Source organism: Scyliorhinus canicula, chromosome 11, assembly GCF_902713615.1.
Source record: "Scyliorhinus canicula chromosome 11, sScyCan1.1, whole genome shotgun sequence".
Classification (NCBI taxonomy): Eukaryota; Metazoa; Chordata; class Chondrichthyes; order Carcharhiniformes; family Scyliorhinidae; genus Scyliorhinus; species Scyliorhinus canicula.
Genome location: NC_052156.1, coordinates 87164518 through 87189386, shown reverse-complemented (window position 1 = coordinate 87189386; position 24869 = coordinate 87164518). Strand labels below are relative to the sequence as shown.

General features: G+C 48.4%; 1 protein-coding gene across 1 annotated transcript in view; it reads left to right on the top strand.

Annotated features, from left to right (window-relative positions):
• dock3 (dedicator of cytokinesis 3) overlaps positions 1–24869 on the top strand; it is a 1304448-nt gene that overhangs the window by 1177920 nt on the left and 101659 nt on the right. Inside the window, 2 exon segments of the mRNA XM_038810823.1 lie at positions 5768–5851; positions 7473–7589. Coding sequence (XP_038666751.1) covers positions 5768–5851; positions 7473–7589 — 201 coding nt within the window.

Here is a 24869-nt window from a genome sequence, read left to right as displayed (position 1 = left end):
ATAGATCCCTCAAAGTTACCACGCAGGTTGATAGGGTTGTTAAGAAAGTGTGTTGGCTTTCATTAACAGGTGGATTGAGTTTAAGAGCCGCGAGGTTTTGCTGCAGCTTTATAAAACCCTAATTAGACCACACTTGGAATATCGTGTCCAGCTCTGGTCGCCTCATTGTAGGAAGGATGTGGATGCTTTGGAGAGGGTACAGAGGAGATTTGCCAGGATGCTGCCTGAACTGGAGGGCATGTCTTATGAAGAAAGGTTGAGGGAGCTAGGGCTTTTCTCACTGGAGTGAAGAAGGCAGAGAGGTGACTTGATAGAGGTATACAAGGTGATGAGAGGCATGGATAGAGTGGATAGCCAGAGACTTTTCCCCAGGGTGGAAATGGCTGTCACGAAGGGACATCATTTTAAGGTGATTGAAGGAAGGTATTGGGGAGATGTCAGAGGTAGGTTCTTTACACAGAGAGTGGTGGGTGTGTGGAATGCACTGCCAGCAGAGGTGGTGGACTCAGAGTCATTAGGGACATTTAAGCGACTCTTAGACAGGCACATGGACAGCAATAAATTGAAGGGGCGTAGGTTAGATTGATCTTAGATTAGGATAAATGGTCGGCACAACATCATGGGCTGAAGGACCTGTACTGTGCTGTACTGTTCTATGTTCTCTATGTTCTAAAATATCTGAGCAAATACAATAACGGAATATCATCAAAACGATCCAATATTGGATTGTGCAGACCCATGCTGAAATCGAGGCATTTTTGCCATTCAATGACTATAGTAAAAGGTAACAGTTACCCAGTCAGTCAGTGAGTCCCCAATGAGGATCAAAAAGCAGAATACTGCGGAATCCAAAAATCTGAAATAAAAACAGAAAATGCTGGGGGAAACTCTGCATATTCGGCAGCATCTGTTTCGGGAGAGAAATGGAGTTAACGTTTCAGCTCTGTGACCTTTCATTAGAACTGTGAAAAGTTGGAGATGTACAAGGGCTCGGTGGTTGGCAGAAATTACATTTGCACTGTTCTAGGCCGGCATTCTCCGAAATCCTGCCAAGTGTTGACGCTGGCGTAAACACCGGAGTGGTGTACACCGCCGTCAATGGGCCTCCTGCAATTCAGCGGTCTTCAGGTGGCCAGCACGACGGCAGAGTGCTGCGCGCTGCTCCGACACCGAAAAGCAGCTCTGGCTGGCACAGGTCCAAGCATGCGCGCGACGGCCATCTCCACACCGTGCATGTGCGCGACTGCCGGCGCATGCGCGTGGATGCCGTCTCCGCGCTGGCGCCGCGCAACATGGCGGAAACCTTCAGCGGGCCCACGTGGAAAGAGATAGGCCCCCTCCAGATCGTGGGCGCCCGCCGATCACATGCCCCTGATCGCGGGCCTGGACCCCTTGGAGGCCCCCCCCCCCCCCCCCCCCCCCCCCCCCCCGAGTCAGATCCCCCCCCCCCCCCCCCCAACCAGGACATCCACCGCGGCCGCGGGTCCAAGCTCCCGCCGTGTGGTACCAGGTTGGAACCACGCCGGCGGGACTTGGCAAAACGCAGCGGGGGTTTGGCCGGTCGACCGCGGAGAATTGCCGTGGGGACCTCTTTCAGCGGCCCCCGACCGGCGGCCCGGCGACCACGCATGTGCGATTGCCGTTGAATCTCCGGTCGCTGGAGTCCCCGGTGTTGGAGCGGCATGGCAGGAATTTCCCACGTCCTCAACGATTCACCGACCCGGCATAGGCTCGGAGAATCCCGCCCATCAGGTTTTTTACAATATTTTCTGATTTGTTAACAAAAGACGATAAAAGTCAATACTCAGTGTCTTTCTTTGTCAAACACAGTAATACCCATGAGAGATGACGGGGGTTAATGGGGAACTGGGAGCTCTTGCAAGGTGACACATTATGCTTGAACCCAGTACCCAAAAATGCACACATGGACACCACTCACCCCGCCAACCCTAGAACCTATGTAAACTGAGCTAAAGGAAAAAAATGAAACTGACTAAACTAACTAATGCAAAGAACCCTGCAATTCCACCATGAAAATATCTACAGAAGATTGTATTCTTAGAGGGCAAGCAACTTTAACTCAATAAAAAAGTATGACTGGGTCAGATCCTGTTGCAAAGGATCTTTGTGGAAATGCAGGTTATATATTCCGACATGGAGCATGCACTAGGTTGTGCTGTTTCCCTTTGCACAATTTGCTCAGAATCAGCCAAACAGAGCAAAAGATCGTCGAGTTGTAAGAATAAATCACATACAGCTCGAGTTGAGTTTCTGCAATCTTTTGTACTGTATACAATATTTAAAAATTAAAAGTCAGCATACTCACAGATAGTGGATTGACATTCTGCTTAAAATGCTTATTTCTTGTGATAAAACAGCTTTTAGCTGCATTAATCAAACAAGTTCCCACTCTAAATATTTCAAGACTTTATTAAAGTAGAATTTGTTTTGAAATGACATTCCAAACTGTTGCCTGATTATATTGGTTTGTGACAACTCTTTTGCTCAGCTATATGCAAATAAGTTTGAGCAGGAACTAGGAATAAAGAAAAACACTTCTCAAACCAGAGGAATTTGCACTTGTATCTCTGATTTTATCCAAAGTGGAAACTCCACCCTGCCTTGTTTTTTTTATGATAATTTATTGGGGTATTTTTAAATAGATACAAAAACAGAACGACTCAAAGAGCCATAACAAACAAACAACAATTTAATAATATATCTAACACTAATTATATACATTCCCTCCTACCTCCCCCCCTTTTATCCAGAATAACCCTCTGATGTTTTGGATGCTCTGGATCCGTAACACATACAGGCCACCAACACTTAAAATAGTACAACACTATTTTATTAAACTATAAACTGCTGAACATGCTATTACTGTGGGTTACATAATGTTAGATTAACTAAAGACCTGTGCCTGTCCTAACCAGTCGAATCACTCAGCACGTGGTGAGAATCTGTGCTGTAAACTATAAACTCTTGTGCTTCTGAAAGGCTGCGTCCCGAATGAGCGGGAAAAGTGATGCCCTCTGTCTTTATAGTGAGTGTGCTCTGACTGGTGATTGGCTGCGGTGTTTATACATGTTGATTGGTCCTATTGTATGTCCATCAGTGTGTGTGTCTGCACCATGATATACTGGTGTATATTATGACACCCTCGATCCCCCCTTCTCCCTTAAGAACGAAATAAAAAAAGAGAGAAAACGAGACCCTCCCCCTCCCCGAACTGACATTTTACTACGCTTTAAAGAAGTTGATGAACAGCTTCCACCTCATGGAGAAAGCCTCGTCCATACCCCTTATGGCAAACTTAATCTTTTCTAAGTCAAGGAATTCCGCCGGGTCATTCACCCATGTCCCGACCTTTGGCAGCTCCGAATCCCACCAAATCAGCAATATCCTCCTCCAGGCAAGCAGGGAGACAAAGGCCACTACGTCAGAGCACCTGGATCATCCACATCATATATTGCTACCCATGGGCTCAGTGTCACCTCTGTTCCCAGCACCTTTACTTCGGTAACCCGCTTCCAGAACCCCACCAGCCTCAAACACACCCGGAACATGTGGGTGTGGTTCGCCAGGGTCCCAGCACACTGCCCGCATTGATCCTCAATCCCGGGAAGAATCAAATCATCCTAGCCATCGTCATGCCCTGTGCACCACCTTAAACTGTATTTGGCTTAACCTTGTGCGTGACGAGGAAGCACTAATCCTGCATAGAGCCTCATTCCAAATATTCTTCCGCATCACCCCATCCAGTTCCTCTTTTATCGAATTTCCTCCACTGGTGCGTGCTCCTTTTTACTCAGCTCCTCATAGATATCAGGGATGTTGCTTTTGCAATCTCACCCTCTGATAAGAACCTGTCCTGCAGCCCCGGGAGTGGCAGCATTTGGAATGAACCTACCTCCTTCCTCAGGAATGTCCTGATCTGTAGGTATCTGAACCCATTTCCCTTTGACATTTCCCTTTGTTTGTCTAGCTCCAACAAGTACACAAACGCACTCTCATAAACATGTCCCCAAAATGCCCAATTCCCAACTGGTCCCACTCCCAAAACCTGGTGTCTAGCCTCACCGGGATAAATCTGTCTTTCTGTTGTCACAGATCGGTGCCCTCGTGTACATGTCCTCCACCCCAAATTGCTGCCGGCACTGGTTCCATACTCTTAGCACAGAGGAATATCCATTCGGCGAGAACGGCCGAGGCGCCGAAACCAATGCTCTCAAAGTGGTTCCCTTACACTAGGGTTCTGCCACTCACCCCCATACTGACTCCTGATCCTCCATCCACTTTCAAACCATGGCAATGTTTGCTGTCCAATAATAGTTCCACAAGTTTTGCAGCGCCAGGTCTCTCCCTCCGTCTATCACTCCTCGGAAAACGCTCCTGGTTCGAGGAGTCTTCCCCGCCCACACAAAGCTTAGGATCAGCTTATTCACTTTCTAAAGAACGACTTGGGCAAGAAAATTGGGGGACTCTGAAACATGAACAAGAATTTCGGCAAGACCACCATTATCACTGTCTGAACTCTCCCCATCATGGATAGTGGCAGCATATCCCATCTCCTAAAGTCCTCCCTCATTCCCTCTAGTCTTGTCAAGTTTAACTTATGGAGCTGGGCCCAGCTTGTGCCACATGTATCCTTAGATATCAGAAACTCAATCCAACCAATTGGAACGATAGTTTATCCAGACTTCCCGCCTGCCCCCTGGCATTTATCGGGAACACCTCACTTTTTGCCATATTGAGTTTGTATCCCTCAGGAGCTCTCAGGATCCCCATTATTCTGCCAAAAGACTCTATTGGGTTTGATATACACAAAAGGAGGTCGTCCACTGTACAGGAAGACCCAGCGTTCCACTCTTTCCCCCCCACCACCACCACCACCACTCAACATCCCTCCATTCCCTAGAGGTCCGATGAGCCATTGCCAATGACTTGATCACAAGAGCACAGAGCAATGGGGAGTGTGGGCATCCCTGCCTTATCCCATGCTGCAATGCAAAGTACTCAGCGCCGACTCATTAGTCAGGACACTCGCCTTCAGGGCCTTATACAATAACTGACCCAGTCTACAAACCCCTATTCAAACCCGAACCACTCCAGTACATCAAGCAAGAACACCCACTGCACCCAGTCAAATACCTTATCTGCATCCATAGACATCACCACTTCCACCTCTTTCCCCTCTGTAGGCATCATGATCACATCCAATAACCTCCGTACATTCACCGACAACTGCCTGTCCTTAACAACCCCGTCTGGTCTTTCCCAATCACACCCGACAGACAACCTCTATCTGTGTAGCCAAAACCTTTGACAAAAGTTTAGCTAAATCAGCCGGTATGTCCCACATTGCACATGGCTTTTGTCCTTCTTTAGGATGAGTGAGGTAGAGGCCTGCGACTGCGTGGTGAGGGAGCTCACCCTTTTCCAGTGCCTCGTTATACATCCCCATCAACTAGGGACCCAACAGAGACCCAAACTGCTCATAGAACCGGTTGGGAATCCATCTGGGCCAGGGTCCTTCCCGGTCTGCATCGACCCCACGCACTCCATCAATTTTCCCAGTCCCACTGACGTTTTTATCTGCTCTACCGAAAAACTCCAACCTATCCAGAAAACGTTCTCTTCCCTCAACCCCTAGCGGGGGTTGCAACCAGTATAGTTTCTGGTAAAAGACCTCAAATCACCCTGTCTTATTTTTAAGGGTTGCAAAATCTCTGGTCAAATACACAACTGTCTTTTCCTTTGACAGGCATTCTTCCAAAAGGAGTACATAATGAGCCATCCAGAGGACAGTGAGAAGATTAACCAGCTGAAGGAACTGATGCAGGAACAGGTATTGCCATATTTTCTGTTCTCCATTCATCTCCAGACCCAATTCTGATAGTTTATTCAGAGACCACAGCAAAGATTACTTGTGGCTCTGAGCCAGGAAGGGGGAACTTGCAGAAAACATATTCAGGGGATATTTTTTTTAATGGCTATCAGAAATTGCAAATATCATTCCGTATTTGAAGAAAACTGGTTTCTGAGGAATCTGGAGTCGAACAAATGAAATACCAGAGGACAAAGTTGTCTTAACTAGAGTTGTGTAAGTGCTCAACTCAGATCAGGAAACAACCTTTGAGTGTCAGGACCTGCCTAAATATCCTCCTCATTAGGTGGGGTTCAGTCACTGGACGGCAAGAGGTAAAGTGGCAATTAGTTCCATGGGGGAAAACCTGACCGTGTCTGATTCACCTCTCACTGGATGAACATTGTAATAGCAATGATGGTAAAAGTACTAGCCAAAGCAGGTAATGGCCGAGGCCTCTCTACCCTATCTGCTGCAGGAGGAACTGGAGCAATGAGCCCCCAGCCCTCCACATCTCCTCCCTCTAACAGCTTGAAAGAATGTCATGATACTCGACAACAAGAGTAGGAGGAGTGGCTCTTGGCGCCAGTACGGGCCGCCCCGCCAATTGCGGGATCGCGAGTTGGCGCATGCGCAGGACTGCTGGTGTGTTCTGGCGCATGCGCTGGCCATGGCGGAGCCTTACTGAGGCCGGCGCAGAGGGAAAGAGTGCCCCCACGGCACAGGCCTTCCCGCAGATTGGTGGGCCCCGATCGCGGGCCAGCCACTGTGGGGTCCCCCTTGGGGCCGGATCCCCCTGCGCCCCACCGAGGACCCTGCTAGACAGCCGACAAGCCAGGTCCCGCCGGGATAGACCATGTCCATTTCACGACGGCGGGGCTGGCTGAAAACGGGCGGCCGCCTGGCCCATCGCGGCACGGAGAATTGCCAGGGGGGCTGCTGCCTACAGCCCCCGACCGGTGCGGCGCGATCCTCGCTCCCGCCCAAAAACCGGTGCCGGAGAATTCGGCAGCCAGCGGCGGGGAGGGATTCACGCCCCCCCCCAACACGTACCCCCGACCAGGCAGGGGGTCGGAGAATCCCGCTCTAGTCTCTCCCACAGGGAAACATCCTTTCAGCATCCACTCTGTCAAGTCCCTTCAGTATCTACTGGCGAGATTAAAGAGCTGTTGCTGTGTGAGAAACCCAAGGGTATGACCAAATTCGTGACCACTTCAGGGCAACTGAAAGGATGTTGAAGGACTGGTCTAATTCTTCAGACAGTCAAATAGTCAGAAGACATTCCTACTTGAGGAATTGCCTTTTAGGCTGCGCCGTGACCTTTCAAAAAGGAAGGGTGATACAAAGGGAAAATATCTAGTTATAATTTTTTGCATACTAATGGAGTCCACTCTAACTTCTAACTCCAACTCAGTGAACCTCAAGCATCACAGCAATGAGGCCTCCAGTAACTCCAGGAAAAACAGGAAAACCATTAAATTGCTGAGGAAGAGATGAAGAAAATAAAGTGGGCGTCAGGGATCAATAGTGCAGTTTTAGTTAATACCATTTTCCCAGATTGCTCCTCAGTTACCAGCATAACCTGTGTCATTCCGGTCTCCAGGTGCATATCCTTGGAGTGGGATTGGCAATCCATGAGAAATTAGTGCATCCAGAAATGCGACCCCTGCATAAGAAGCTAATAGATCAGTTCCAGATGATGAGGTCCAGCCTTTGCCACGTGAGTATTAGCCTTATTTATTCAATGGTCAGGTTTGCTTGTATAGAACATAGAACATAGAAAAATACAGCACAGAACAGGCTCTTCGGCCCATGATGTTGTGCCGAACTTTTGTCCTAGATTAAAAACAAATTAATCTACACCCCAGCATTCTACTGTAATCCATGTACCTATCCAATAGCCGCTTGAAGGTCCCTAATGTTTCCGACTCAACTTCTTCCACAGGCAGTGCATTCTATGCCCCCACTACTCTCTGGGTAAAGAACCTACCTCTGACATCCCCCCTATATCTTCCACCATTCACCTTATATTTATGTCCCCTTGTAATGGTTTGTTCCACCCGGGGAAAAGTCTCTGACTGTCTACTCTATCTATTCCCCTGATCATCTTATGAACCTCTATCAAGTCGGCCCTCATCCTTCTCCGTTCTAATGAGAAAAGGCCTAGCACCCTCAACCTTTCCTCGTAAGACCTACTCTCCATTCCAGGCAACATCCTGGTAAATCTCCTTTGCACCTTTTCCAAAGCTTCCACATCCTTCCTAAAATGAGGCGACCAGGACTGCACACAGTACTCCAAATGTGGCCTGACCAAGGTTTTGTACAGCTGCATCATCACCTCACGATTCTTAAATTCAATCCCTCTGCTAATGAACACTAGCACACCATAGGCCTTCTTCACAGCTCTATTCACTTGAGTGGCAACTTTCAAAGATCTATGAACATAGACCCCAAGATCTCTCAGCTCCTCCACATTGCCAAGAACCCTACCGTTAACCCTGTATTCTGCATTCATATTTGTCCTTCCAAAATGGACAACCTCACACTTTTCAGGGTTAAAGTTCATCTGCCACTTCTCAGCCCAGCTCTGCATCCTATCTATGTTTCTTTGAAGCTGACAACAGCCCTCCTCACTATCCACAACTCCACCAATCTTCGTATCGTCTGCAAATTTACTGACCCACCCTTCAACTCCCTCATCCAAGTCATTAATGAAAATCACAAACAGCAGAGGACCCAGAACTGATCCCTGCAGTATCAGTGTTAATGACACGACATTCACCACTCTCCAATCCCCTGGTACCACCCCTGTTGACAGTGAGGACGAAAAGATCATTGCCAACGGCTCTGCAATTTAATCTCTTGCTTCCCATAGAATCCTTGGATATATCCCGTCAGGCCCGGGGGACTTGTCTATCCTCAGGTTTTTCAAAATGCCAAACACATCTTCCTTCCTAACAAGTATCTCCTCGAGCTTACCAGTCTGTTTCACACTGTCCTCTCCAACAATATGGCCCCTCTCATTCGTAAATACTGAAGAAAAGTACTCGTTCAAGACCTCTCCTATCTTTTCAGACTCAATACACAATCTCCCACTACTGTCCTTGATCGGACCCACCCTCGCTCTAGTCATTCTCATATTCCTCACGTATGTGTAAAAGGTTTTCCTTGATTCTACCCAAAGACTTTTCATGCCCTCTCTTAGCTCTCCTAATCCCTTTCTTCAGTTCCCTCCTGGCTATCTTGTATCCCTCCAGTGCCCTGTCTGAACCTTGTTTCCTCAGCCTTACCTAAGTATCCTTCTTCCTCTTAACAACATATTCAACCTCTCTTGTCGGCCATCTCTTCCCTGCCTGACAGGGACATACATATCAAGGATACGTAGTATCTGTTCCTTGAACAAGTTCCACATTTCAATTGTGTCCTTCCCTGACAGCCTATGTTCCCAACTTATGCACTTCAGTTCTTGTCTGACAGCATCGTATTTACCCTTCCCCCGATTGTAAACCTTGCCCTGTTGCACCACCTATCACTCTCCATTACTAAAATGAAAGTCACAGAATTGTGGTCACTCTCTCCAAAATTCTCCCTCATTACCAAGTACCAAATCCAATATGGCCTCCCCTCTGGTCGGACAATCTACATACTGTGTTAGAAAAGATTCCTGGACACACTGCACAAACACCACCCCATCCAAACTATTTGATCTAAAGAGTTTCCACTCAATATTTGGGAAGTTGACGTCACCCATGACTACTACCCTGTGACTTCTTCATCTTTCCAAAATCTGTTTCCCAATCTGTTCCTCCACATCTCTGCTGCTATTGGGGGGCCTGTAGAAAACTCCCAACAAGGTGACTGCTCCTTTCCTATTTCTGACTTCAACCCATACTACCTCAGTAGGAAGGTCCTCCTCAAACTGCCTTTCTGCAGCTGTTATACTATGTCTAATTAACAATGCCACCCCCCCCCCACCTCTTTTACCATCCTCCCTAATTTTATTGAAACATTTATAACCAGGAACCTCCAACAACCATTTCTGCCCCTCTTCTATCCAAGTTTCCGTGATGGCCACCACATCGTAGTCCCAAGTACCGATCCATGCCTTAAGTTCACCCACCTTATTCCTGATGCTTCTTGCGTTGAAGTATACGCACTTCAACCGATCTCCGTGCCTGCAAGTACTCTCCTTTGTCAGTGTTACCTTCCCCACTGCCTCACTACACGCTTTGACGTCCTGAACATCGGCTACCTTAGTTGCTGGACTCCAAATTTGGTTCCCATTCCCCTGCCAATTTAGTTTAAACCCTCCCAAAGAGTACTGGAAAACCTCCCTCCCAGGATATTGGAGCCCCTCTGGTACGGATGCAACCCGTCCAGTTCTGATGCAACCCGTCGTTGTATGTACGTTAAGACAAACATTAATATTTTAAGAGGATGTTTTGTTTTATGCTCATCAAGGTTGTTAATAGCTTGCATTTTTTTCATTCATAGGATGGGCACATTGCTGGCAGGGCCAGCATTTATTGCCCATCCCAAATTGCCCTTGAGAAAGTGGTAATGAGCTGCCTTTTTGAATCGCTGTAGTCCTTGGAGGTACGCCCACCGTGTTGTGGGTAGGAGTTCCAGATTTTTAACCGAGAAATAATGAAGGAATAGCAATATATTTCCAAATCAGGATGGTATGTAGCTTGCAGAGAGACCTTACAGATGGTACCCATGTGCCTGCTATCCTTGTTTTTCTAGACGGGAGAAGTTGTGGGTTTGGAAGGTGCTGTTAAAGGAGCCTTGGCAAGTTACTGCGATCGGTAGTATACACCGCTGCCACCATATACAGCGGTGGAGGGAGTGAATGTTTAATATTGTGGTTGTGGTGCCAATCAAGCAGACTGCTTTGTCCTGGATTGTGTTGGGCTTCTTTAGTGTTGTTGGAAGTGTACTCAAACAGGTAAGTGCAGGAAATTTCATCACACCCCTGATTTGTGTCTTAGGCTTTGGGGAGTCAGGAGGTGAGTTACACATCACTCAATTCTTAACCCGTGACCTGCAGTTGCAGCCATAGTGATGTAATTTAGATTCTGGTCAATGGTAATCCCCACAATATTGATTGTGGGATATTCAACAATGGTATTGCCATTAAATGTCAGGGGTAGGTGGTTAGATTCTCTTACACAAGATGGTAATTACCTGTGGCACAAATGTTATTTGGTACTGATCAGCCCAAGTCTCAATGGTGTCCAGGTCTTACTATACATAGACACTGACTGCTTCAGTATCTCTAGAGTTGCAGATAGTACTGAACATTTTGCAACCATTATCAAACATTCCCATTTCTGGCCTCATGATGGATAAAAGCTGCTGAAGATAATTGAGGCATGGACACTGCCCTGAGGAACTTCTGCTGTGTTTTGAGCTGAGATAATTGACTTCGAACGATCACAGCCACCTTCCCTTGTTTTAGGTATGTCTCCAGCCAGTGGAGAGTTTTTCCACTTGGTTCCCATTAACTTCAGTTTTGTCATGTGCCCCTTGATGCCACATTTGGTCAATCGCTGCCTGTCACCTCACCTCAGTAATTAAGCTCTTTTGAAAATGTGTTGGCCTAAGCTGTACTCAGATCTGTGTTTAAGGTATCTGTATTATGGTGGAACCAATAATAATAATAATAATAATCTTTATTGTCACAAGTAGGCTGACATTAACACAGCAATGAAGTAACTGTGAAAAGACCCTAGTCGCCACATTCCGATGCCTGTTCGGGTACAGAGGGAGAATTCAGAATGTCCAATTTACCTAACCGCACATCTTTCGGGACTTGTGAGGGGAAACCGGAGCAACCAGAGGAAACCCACCCAAACACGGGGAGAACGTGTAGACTCCGCACAGGCAGTGACCCAAGGCGCAAATCGAACCTGGGACCCTGGCGCTGTGAAGCAATAGTGCTACCCACTGCTAGTGTGCTGAGCATTGATGAGCTGGTTATTGCTGAGTTAGTGCTGCCTTATAGCACTGTTGATGACACTCACCATCGCATCTAATTAAGAATAGTCTGGGGCAGAACTTGGCTGCGTAGTATACGTAGGATACGTAGTATCTGTTCCTTGAACAAGTTCCACATTTCAATTGTGTCTTACCTGACAGCCTATGTTCCCAACTTATGTACTTCAGTTCTTGTCTGACAGCATCGTATTTACCCTTCCCCCCATTGTAAACCTTGCCCTGTTGCACCACCTATCACTCTCCATTACTAAAATGAAAGTCACAGAATTGTGGTCACTCTCTCCAAAATTCTCCCTCATTACCAAGTACCAAATCCAATATGGCCTCCCCTCTGGTCGGACAATCTACATACTGTGTTAGAAAAGATTCCTGGACACACTGCACAAACACCACCCCATCCAAACTATTTGATCTAAAGAGTTTCCACTCAATATTTGGGAAGTTGACGTCACCCATGACTACTACCCTGTGACTTCTTCATCTTTCCAAAATCTGTTTCCCAATCTGTTCCTCCACATCTCTGCTGCTATTGGGGGGCCTGTAGAAAACTCCCAACAAGGTGACTGCTCCTTTCCTATTTCTGACTTCAACCCATACTACCTCAGTAGGAAGGTCCTCCTCAAACTGCCTTTCTGCAGCTGTTATACTATGTCTAATTAACAATGCCACCCCCCCCACCTCTTTTACCATCCTCCCTAATTTTATTGAAACATTTATAACCAGGAACCTCCAACAACCATTTCTGCCCCTCTTCTATCCAAGTTTCCGTGATGGCCACCACATCGTAGTCCCAAGTACCGATCCATGCCTTAAGTTCACCCACCTTATTCCTGATGCTTCTTGCGTTGAAGTATACGCACTTCAACCGATCTCCGTGCCTGCAAGTACTCTCCTTTGTCAGTGTTACCTTCCCCACTGCCTCACTACACGCTTTGACGTCCTGAACATCGGCTACCTTAGTTGCTGGACTCCAAATTTGGTTCCCATTCCCCTGCCAATTTAGTTTAAACCCTCCCAAAGAGTACTGGAAAACCTCCCTCCCAGGATATTGGAGCCCCTCTGGTACGGATGCAACCCGTCCAGTTCTGATGCAACCCGTCGTTGTATGTACGTTAAGACAAACATTAATTTTTTAAGAGGATGTTTTGTTTTATGCTCATCAAGGTTGTTAATAGCTTGCATTTTTTTCATTCATAGGATGGGCACATTGCTGGCAGGGCCAGCATTTATTGCCCATCCCAAATTGCCCTTGAGAAAGTGGTAATGAGCTGCCTTTTTGAATCGCTGTAGTCCTTGGAGGTACGCCCACCGTGTTGTGGGTAGGAGTTCCAGATTTTTAACCGAGAAATAATGAAGGAATAGCAATATATTTCCAAATCAGGATGGTATGTAGCTTGCAGAGAGACCTTACAGATGGTACCCATGTGCCTGCTATCCTTGTTTTTCTAGACGGGAGAAGTTGTGGGTTTGGAAGGTGCTGTTAAAGGAGCCTTGGCAAGTTACTGCGATCGGTAGTATACACCGCTGCCACCATATACAGCGGTGGAGGGAGTGAATGTTTAATATTGTGGTTGTGGTGCCAATCAAGCAGACTGCTTTGTCCTGGATTGTGTTGGGCTTCTTTAGTGTTGTTGGAAGTGTACTCAAACAGGTAAGTGCAGGAAATTTCATCACACCCCTGATTTGTGTCTTAGGCTTTGGGGAGTCAGGAGGTGAGTTACACATCACTCAATTCTTAACCCGTGACCTGCAGTTGCAGCCATAGTGATGTAATTTAGATTCTGGTCAATGGTAATCCCCACAATATTGATTGTGGGATATTCAACAATGGTATTGCCATTAAATGTCAGGGGTAGGTGGTTAGATTCTCTTACACAAGATGGTAATTACCTGTGGCACAAATGTTATTTGGTACTGATCAGCCCAAGTCTCAATGGTGTCCAGGTCTTACTATACATAGACACTGACTGCTTCAGTATCTCTAGAGTTGCAGATAGTACTGAACATTTTGCAACCATTATCAAACATTCCCATTTCTGGCCTCATGATGGATAAAAGCTGCTGAAGATAATTGAGGCATGGACACTGCCCTGAGGAACTTCTGCTGTGTTTTGAGCTGAGATAATTGACTTCGAACGATCACAGCCACCTTCCCTTGTTTTAGGTATGTCTCCAGCCAGTGGAGAGTTTTTCCACTTGGTTCCCATTAACTTCAGTTTTGTCATGTGCCCCTTGATGCCACATTTGGTCAATCGCTGCCTGTCACCTCACCTCAGTAATTAAGCTCTTTTGAAAATGTGTTGGCCTAAGCTGTACTCAGATCTGTGTTTAAGGTATCTGTATTATGGTGGAACCAATAATAATAATAATAATAATCTTTATTGTCACAAGTAGGCTGACATTAACACAGCAATGAAGTAACTGTGAAAAGACCCTAGTCGCCACATTCCGATGCCTGTTCGGGTACAGAGGGAGAATTCAGAATGTCCAATTTACCTAACCGCACATCTTTCGGGACTTGTGAGGGGAAACCGGAGCAACCAGAGGAAACCCACCCAAACACGGGGAGAACGTGTAGACTCCGCACAGGCAGTGACTCAAGGCGCAAATCGAACCTGGGACCCTGGCGCTGTGAAGCAATAGTGCTACCCACTGCTAGTGTGCTGAGCATTGATGAGCTGGTTATTGCTGAGTTAGTGCTGCCTTATAGCACTGTTGATGACACTCACCATCGCATCTAATTAAGAATAGTCTGGGGCAGAACTTGGCTGGATTGGATTTATCCTGCTAATTATGTGTAAGAGATAGCTGGACAGTGTCGTAGCTGTACTGGAACAACTTGGCAAGAGGCGCAACTTGTTCTGGAGCACAAATCTTCAGCACTTTGCCAGAATGCCAGCAGAGCCCAAAAGCCTTTATGGTACCCAGTGCACTCAGCCATTTATTTTTATCATGGGGAGTGTACCAAATTGGTACACTCAGGGGACCTCAGGAGAAGGCCTGGATGGATCATCCACTTGGCACCTCTGCTTGAAGATAGTTACAAATGTTTCATCCTTTTCTCTTGCACTGATACACTCTGTCATCACTTTTTTTTTAAATGTATTTATTAAGGTTTTATATTTTAACAAACAACACAACACAGCAAGAAAAAGCTGTAGGATCCTTGCTTCCTCATCACAATTCACCCTCCCACCTAATTTGGTATCATCTGCAAACTTTGAGAGATTACGCTTTGTTCCCTCATCCAAATCATTAATATATATTGTGAATAGCTGGGGTCCCAGCACCGATCCCTGTGATACCCCACTGATTACTGACTGCCAATTTGAAAAAGACCCATTAATCCCAGAGCAGCAGCTGCCTACGGCGCTGAGGACCTGGGTTCAAATCCCGGCCCTGGGTCACTGTCCGGGTGGAGTTTGCACATTCTCCCCGTGTCTGCATGTGTTTCACCCCCACAACCCAAAAGATGCGCAGGGTAGGTAGATTGGCCATGCTAAATTGCCCCTTTATTTGGAAAAAATAATTGGGTAATCTAAATTTATACAATAAAAGAAAAGGACCCATTAATCCCTACTCTTTGTTTCCTCTCTGCCAACCAGTTTTATATCCATCTCAATACATTTCCCCGAATACCATGCACTTTAATTTTGCACAATAATCTCTTATGGGGGACTTTGTCAAACGCCTTCTGAAAGTCCAAATATACCACATCGACTGGCTCCCCCTTGTCGACTATACTGGTTACCTCTTCAAAGAATTCCAACAGATTTGTCAAGTATGATTTTCCCTTCATAAACCCATGCTGACACTGATCCTGCCACTGCTTTCTAAATGTTCCGCTATAAAGTCCTTGATAATGAATACAAGCATTTTCCCCACTACCGATGTTAGGCTTACTGGTCTATAATTCCCTGCATTTTCTCAACCTCCCTTTTTGAATATCGGAGTGACGTGAGCTACCCTCCAATCTGCAGGGACAGTTCCAGAGTCTATAAAATCCCGGAACTTGACCACCAATGCATCCACCTCGCACACTCTTGCAGGCGAAAAGAGAACAACAAATAGTCAATATCATAATTGTAAGGGAGTGACAGCCAGAATTGTTGAAGAACCGGTGGATAATAACATCATCTATGATGTTCGAAAAGGCCAACGCCATCACCGAACACTGCTCAGGATCTCTCGAGGATTCAAATGAACGAAGCACCTTCACTTAGAATAGATTAATATAAGGCCAGCGGTCGGGGCCCCTCTGACCACATGCCTCAAAGATCGGATATATCGTGCTCCGTCAAATCTGATACGCCCAGCCTCCAAATCAGGAATACTAAGGCATTGCAGCCAATCTTTAAGCTCAATCGGGACCTCACCTCTCACTTCCCACCAGAGACTGGACACAGTTATTCCTTGTCCTGCCCCCATCTCCCAAATCTGTCAGGATATGCAACACGCCATGCAGCAGGATCGCAACAAACCAAAGGCAGGCCCTTACTGGGGAAAGTGCTCTATCAAATGCATTGATTCTCTCCTGCGCCTCCACTATTCTCCCAAAGATACTTTGCAGTTTAAAGGTGAGCACCAAGCACCTGCACCACGGAGCCAAGATCATCACGAAGTGCAATACCTCAGAGGTGGCTATCATCCCGATGCACACTGCACCACTAAGGCACAGGCTCTCTCTTCAGCAACCATGCCACTGAAAGCCAGGCCCCACCCCAACCAACTCCAACTGCCTCAATCACACAAGGATTCTTTACAATTTAACTCGGCTCCCCATTGCAAAACTCCAATCACAATCATCAAGGGACATACTGTAAGGTATATGTCCCAAAAAATGACAATTATGAAATGCGCACAAGGATAAAAGAAAGGATTAAAAATCGAGCAGAGCCAGAGCTCGTGAAAACGCAGCCACTCCCCATTCTGCCATCATTGATGAGATATTCGTGGAGCTTCTTCCTCCGGTTAATTGTTCAATTATCCACCACCATTCATAACTCGATGTGGCAGAACAGCAAAGCATTGATGTGATTCATTGGTTGTGGGATCATTTAGCTCTGCCTAGTCCATGCTCCTTGCACTGTTTAGCATGTGTATAGTCCTGTATTTTATTTTTGGATGCTCTCCTGCACTTTTCATTGAACCAAAGTTGGTCCTTTGCTTGTTGGTAATGTTAGCTTGAGGAGTATGTCAGATCGGGGGCGGCATTCTCCCCTACCCGGTCACGCCGGGTAGGGGAGTAGCGCCAACCACTCAGGGGTCGGGCCTCCCCAAAGGTGGGGAATTCTTCCCACCTTTGGGGGCCAGCCCCGCGCCGGAGCGGTTTGCACCAGAAGACTGGCGCAAAAAACGGGCGCCCCAGGCAGCAGGGCTGGCCGAAAGGCTTTCGCCAGTCGGCGCATGCGCCGGCAGTGACGTCAGCGGCATGTCGGCGCATGCGCGATGTGGGTTCTCTTCCGCTTCCGCCATGGCAAAGGCCATGGCGACCGCGGAGGAAAATAGTGCACCCAGGGCACTGGCCCGGAGTCTGAGCGGGGGGCCCCGATCGCGGGCCAGGCCACCGTGGGGGCACCCCCCGGGGTTCGATCGCCCCCCGCCCCCCCCCCAGGACCCCGGGGCCCGCTCGCGCCGCTGATCCCGCCGTTCCAGAGGTGGTTCAAACCTCGGCGGCGGGAGAGGCCTCCCTGCGGCGGGACTTCGGCCCATCCAGGCCGGAGAATCACCGCAGGGGTCTCGCCGATCGGAGTGGCGAGATTCCCGCCACCACCACTTCCCGGGTGGCGGAGAATCTCTGCCACGGCGGGGGCGGGATTTTCGGCGGCCCCAGGCGATTCTCCGGCCCTGCTGGGGGTCAGAGAATTTCACCCCATGTGTTTACAGATTGTGGTTGAGGGGAATTCTGCTGTTGATGATGGCCCATGGAGCCCACCAATGCCCACATTTAAGGTGCCTATTCTGAAAGATCTATTCTGAATCTGTTCCAATGGTACTGCCACCCGACATGTTGGACAGTCTGCTCACTGTGAAGAAGGAACAATATGGTGGTCAATCCTCCCAAAATGCTCATTGGCAGATGCATCTGGGACAGGTAAGTTTGTGAAGGCGAAGTCAAGTAGTTTTTCTTCCTGTTGCAAGCGAGACTAACAGATACATATGTCCTTCAGCACTCAGGCAGTTCAGTCAGTGGTGGTGCTGCCAAACCACCCATGGTGATGTATATGGAAATATACCATCACTAATACACTCTGTATTCTCAGTGCCTTTTCTTAGTGATGTTCAATGTGAAGGAGTACCAATTAATCAGATGATGGAAAGATAATAATCAGCAGGAAGTTTCCATGCCCAGGTTTGGTCTGATATCATGAGACTCCATGGGATTCAATGTTGAGGTCTGTCACGGCAACTCGGGCAGCACGGTAGCACAAGTGACTAGCACTGTGGCTTCACAGCGCCAGGGTCCCAGGTACGATTCCCTGCTGGGTCACTGTCTGTGCAGAGTCTGCACGTTCTCCCAGTGTCTGAGTGGGTTTCCTCCAGAAGCTCCAGTTTCCTCCCACAGTCCAAAGACTTGCAGGTTAGGTGGATTGGCCATCCTAAATTGCCCTTAGTGTCCAAAAATAGGTTAGGAAGGGTTATTGGGTTATGGGGATAGGGTGGAAGTGAGGGCTTAAGTGGGTCGGTGCAAACTCGATGGGCCGAATGGCCTCCTGCACTGTATGTTCTATGTCTGTGCATGTAACTCTTTCTGACCATATACCACTGTGCCACCAGCTCAAGTGGGTCTTGGTAGACTGGTTCAACCCAGGGGTGATGATGGAGTAATATAGGACGATGGCTGAAAGATATATAGCTGTTGCTTGACTAGTTTGTGGAGCAACTCCCCCAATTTTTGAATTGAACGTTAGTGAGTACTTTGTAGGTGTATGAAATGGAATGGATGTGCCATAGCCAGTGTCAAGGTCAATGCCAGTTGGTCCATCATGTTTTATTCTTCTTTGACATTTCTGTTGCAGTTTAGTACAACTGAGCAGTCATTTTAGAGGGCATTTGAGAGTTAGCTGTCGGTCTGGAGTCCCATGTAGACCATACCAGTTAAGGATTGCAGATATCCTTCCCTGAGCGACATTAGTGCGGCAGCTGTTTTTATTTACAACAATCCAATAGTTTCATGGTCCCATCACTAAGAATGTTGGGAGAAAACAGGAGAATGGGGATGAGAACCGTTTCAGCCATGATCGAATGGCCTAATTCTGCTCCTATGTCTTATGGTGCGATATAACGGAAAGGTTTCTGGACCGGATTCTTCGCCGGCAGGATTCTTCGTTCTGCCGACAGCGCACTCACGCTTGTGGGTTTCCTGGTGGCGTGCAATGATCACAATGGGAAATCCCATTGGCAGGTGGCGCGAACGGAGAATCCCGCTGCTGGCGAGGGCATGCCACTGAGGAAAATGCTGCTGATGGACCAGAGAATCCCGCCCTCTTAAGTGGCGTTTGTGGTGGGTTTTGCTGCGAGTTTCCTGCCGGCTGTCGGCAATTTCCCCACTGCTATCGAGCCACGCTTAGTTGTTTTATTGGACCCCGGGGAGTTTCTCACTGGTTTAGACCACACTTAGAATTATTTTCTTACTGGGGAGCTGAACTCACTGGCCAGACCGGTCCCTCAAGAGATTGGGCTGCCATTTTGAAAGAGTGCCCCAATCTCTGCTTGAGCTTGCGAGTCCCCCACATCTCCCACCCATGGGCAACGCCAACCCCCCCACACATATGGGCATTACCCATTAAACCCTTCCAAGATTGACACCTGCTACGGGGTCACTGAAAGCCCCCCTTCTCAGGCCTTTCCACCCCCTTTCAGGCCCCCTCCAGGACCCCCAGACCTCACCCCCAACCTTTCAGAGACTCCTTCATATTCGCCATACATGCCCCCTACCCTTCATAGCCCCCTCCACCTTCATTTCAAGAGCATGGCCCCCCTCAGGCCCTGAACCTTGGCAGTACCCCCCAGGAACCCAGGCACTGATGCCCTGGCACTTTGGCAGTGCTCCTGCCGGCTTTGCAGTGCGCCTTGGCGTTGCCAGGGTGGCAGTGCCAAGGTGCCCATGTTCAGGAGGAGAGCCAGGGAACCACCGTGCACTGTCCCTGACCACGCAGGGGTTTCCAATATTCCAGTAGAACCCCAGGCACCTTGTTGGGAACTCCATGCGGGTTCATTAGATGCTGGGAAGCCAGTAGATCCCAAGTGAGTACGCCTTAGTATGCGTTTAAAACAAACTTAAGCAAACGTAGCTTGGTCATGGAATCCTGATCCATGTCACCTCTTGAGGTCCGGATAGATCCCACGAGGTGTACTGGCTGGTGGGAGGCTTCTCCCGGTATCTACTAGCCATGTTGTGCTCCCATTCAGACGTAACGTGGCCGGTAGACCGTGCCCTAGATTTTTATTGCAGATTTATTTAATTGAATTTAAATTTCCCCAGCTGCCATGGTTGGATTTGAACTCATTTATCTGGAGCACTAATCCAGGCTATGGGATTGCTAGTCCAATGTATTACCACTGTGCTGCTGTTCCCATGCAACATGTACGCATATTTAGTATCTACAGGAACACAGCAGAAACAGGCCAAGGTTTCTTTGATGGCACCTCCTAAACCAGGTCCTCCACCGTCTAGAAGGACGAAGGCTGGAGAGTTCATGGAAACATCATGAAGCAGGAGGAGCCCATTTGGCCCTTCGAGCCTGCCTTACAATTCATTTTGATCATAGCTGATCATCCAATTCAGTAACTTGTTCCCGCTTTTTATCCCGTACCTTTTGACCTCTTTAGCCCCAAGTGCTATATCTAACTCCCTTGACTTGGATGCATAATCGCTATTCCTTCCTTATGCCCAGGTCAACATCTTCAAACTCTCAACCTAAGAACATTGAGGGAGTACACACTGCACAAAGAGTGCAGGAGTATAAGAATGTGGTTCACGAGCACCTACCAAAGGGAAACAAGGGATGACAATAAATGTTGGCCTTGGCAGTGACCCCACATTCAAATAATAAATGTTTACAAACTCTATGCCAACAATATGACTTATCCCCAACTTCTGTCAACATGCTGAGATATTCTAAATAACTTTCCTGATTTTGTGCCAAATGCTACTTTTGTGCTGTGGGCCCGTACCCACTCAAAATGATTTCACATGGGTCCCTCATAGCCACCATTGAAGAGACTTCTATCTCTTTATTCTAGACTGGATCTGAATCCAACTCTAAGGTGCGAAAGCCCACTGACCCTGGGTGGCTGTATTGAAATTAATTGATGCTCACCACAAGGTGAACTTCAGTGGCTCTTGTTCCCAGGAGGGGGTCGTGCTCAGCAGGCGGGTGACTTGGACATGGGACTAATGCTAATTTGTTGATCCATCGCGCAAGGCTTACACCGAGGGTACAGTATTGTTAAATGGCTGATCTTTGACAGGAATGCTGTCAAAAAAAGGAATTCCAACCCAAACCTGCAAATTAGAGTATAATGTCTTAAAAGGGCTGTGCTGCATAATAAACTACTAGGCTAATCAGTAGCACGACTTTAAAAAGTCTGAAAGCATTCTTATTGAGAGAAGGAAAATGCAGACACGGAAGCTGTTGTTTCCATGACAATCCTTTGGATGCGGTTGCTCACTTACTAAATGATCTTGAGATGTAACTGAAGGGGACAGATTACTTCTATGATGTTTACATTTCAAACAGATATTTGTATTCCTCCATGACAATGTGTAAAAACATGTTACAGTACAGTGAGGTTCTTGCGTCAGTACCCTGTGGAGATTATTTTCTGTCATCACCCTCACCCTTTTGCTGATTGGTGCAGTGTGTTAAGAGACATTTAAGCTCGACTGATTTTACAACAGCGTGTAACAGCGCTGTTTTGTGTGAGTCCAGAAACTCCCTGGGTTAATTCCCTAACCTGTGCCATTGTCAAGCAGACCTACAGTAGGGGCAAGATTATCCTAGATGCCTCTGGATAGGAAGGGAGAAATTAATTGGAGTCCCCACATCTGATCACTGTCCACTCACCCCTACTGGAAAAAATCCATGGAGCTAATTTTTGTCCCTATTACATTTTGAAGCCATGATGTGGAGATGCTGGCATTGGACTGGGGTAGGGTGGGTAAATTTTGAAGACAAGCACAGATGAGTATACTTGTAGGGAGATATTCATTTGAGAGCATTCAGTTAAATATTCAGGTCCTCTACCTGGCAACTGTCTGGTGCTGAACCAGACTTTGCAGTCTTGGCATTCAGTTTTGACCACAAGATCAGCCTCCAACTGCATCTCTGCACCATCACCAAGGCCATCTATTTCCAACTCTGGAACATAGCCGGATTCCATTCCTGCTGGCTCAGCTCATCTGTTGCTGAAATCCTCATCCACACCTTTATTACCTCTAACATTTTCTGTGTTACAACAGTGACAATACTTCAAAAGTACTCATTGGTTGTAAAGTGCTTTGAGACATCCAGTGGTCACGAGGTTGAAGTATAAATGCAAGTCTTTTGGTTTTTATTTCCAGACTTGGCTATTCCAATGCAGTTGTGGCCGGCCTCCCATACCCTTTCCACCCTCCATATTCTTGAGGCCATCCAAAACACTGCTTCTGAATCTTAACTCACATTAGGTCCCATTCACCCATCACCCTTACCCTCACTGACCTACATTAGTTTCTAATTTAGTAATGCCTTGATTTAAAAATTTTCATCTTTAAGTCCCTCCATGACCTAGGCCCTTGCTTCCTGTGCAATCTCCTCCAGCCCAACATCTCACCAATATATTTGTACTCCTCTGATCCTCTCGAACACCTCTGATTTTAATTTCTCCATTATTGGTAGTCATGCTTTCTGTGCCAAGACCCTAAACTCTTGAATTCCTTCCCTAAATCTCTTCTGTCTTTGATTACGATGTTCCCTTAAAACCACGGGCTGGATTCTGGAGAGGGGGCGGGGGCAGGGCCGAGAGGGGGCGGGGGGGGGGGGGGGGGGCCGAGTGGGGGGGGGGGCCGAGAGAGGGGGGGGGCGGGACCGAGAGGGGGGGGCGGGACTGAGAGAGGGGGGGCGGGGCCGAGAGGGGGGGCGGGGCCGATAGGGGGGGGGCCGAGAGGGGGGGGGGGGCCGAGAGGTGGAGGACCGAGGGGGGGGCGGACCTGAGGGGGGGCGGGGGAACGGACCCGAGGGGGGGGGGGGGGGGCGGGGGGGGAGCGGACCGAGCGGGGGGGCAGACCGAGGGGGCGGGCGGACCGGGGGCGCGGGCGGACCGAGGGGGCGGACCGGGGGCGGGGCGGACCGAGGGGGGGGCCGCCCTGGGGGAGGGCGGCCACCGCGCATGCGCTGGTTGGCACCGGCCCAACTGCGCATGCGCGGGACCCGAGTCTGGCGCCCCCTAGCACATGGCACCCCGGGCGACTGCCCGAGTTCCCGGTGCCTTGAGCCGGCCCTGCCCCAAAGCACAGACCCGCCCGCAGATCAGTGGGCCCCAATCGCGGGCCAGGCCACCATGGGGGGGCCCCCGGGGTTGGATTCCCCCCCCCCCCCCCCCAAGGACCACCCCATCCGACTTACCTGCCAGTTCCCGCCATGTGGGACCATGCGTAACCCACGCCGATCGGGGCCCGGAGAATTGCTGGGCCAGCGTGGCGTGAACCCCACCCCTGCCTGAGAAACGGCGCCGTCGAGGCGGCAGGGTGGGATTTCCGACCCGGCAGGAGGTTGGCGAATCCCACCCCATAGTTTTCACGACAGCGTGGGGTCATAGTCCCGAAAATGGAACAAGGAGCAGGAGCTGGCCCCTTGAGCCAGTAATGTAATTTAATAAGATCATGGCTGATCTGATAGTAACCGTATCTGCAACTCGCCTATCCCTGATAACCTATCCCCTTGCTGACCAAGAATAAATCCACCTCTACCATAAATATATTCAAATACTCTGTTTCTGCCTTTTCATCAACAGATGCACAATCCTCCAAGCACAAAGATTTTGCCGCACCTCCATTTTAAATGGGCGACCCCTTATTTTTAAACAGTGACCCCTCATTCTAGATTCTCCCGTAGGAGAAAACATCCTCTCCACATCCACCTTGTCAATACTCATCAGGATCTTACATGTTTAAATCAAGCCCAGCCTGTCCAACCTTTCCTCAGAAGACAACTCACCCATTTCAGGCATTAGTTTGGTAAATCCTCTCTGAACTACTTCTAATGCACATACGTCCTTCCTTAAATAAGGTGACCAATACTGTACACCGTATCCCAAATGTGGTCTCATTGATGATCATTGACAACAGGAACATAACCTCCCTACTCAATTCCACTCGCAATAAATGATAACATTTCTATTAGCTTTCCTCATTACCTGCTGTACTTGCATGCTAGTCTTTTGTGATTCATGCACCAGGACACCAAAATTCCTCTGTACCTCAGAGATCTGCAATCTCTCACCACTTAGCCTATCTATACCTTTTTGTAGCCTCTTTATGTCCTGTTCACAACTTACCTATCTTTGTGTGTCATCAGCAAATTTGGCAACCATCCCTTCAGTCCTTTCATCCAAGTCATTTATATAAATTGTAGACAGTTGAGGTCCCAGCACTGATCCTGTGGCACACCAGGGGGGGCGATTCTCCAAAATGGAGACCAAGTGTTCGCGCCGTCATGAACGCCATCGCGTTTCATGACGGCGCGAACCGGACCCGGGTACGACCGATTCTGTCCCCCACAGGTGGCCAGCATGGCGCTGGAGGGTTCATGCCGCTCCAACCTCCCTTCCCGGCACCGAATGGGTGCCGCGCCAACCCGCGCATGCGCAGTTGGGCTGCACCAACCTGCGCATGCGCGCGGGACTTCTTCTGCGCGCCGGCCCCGACTCAACATGGCGTCGGTGTTCAGGGGCCGGCTGCGCAACAGTGTAGGCCCGGAAAAGGGAGAGGCCGGCCTGCCGATTGGCGGGCCCCGAT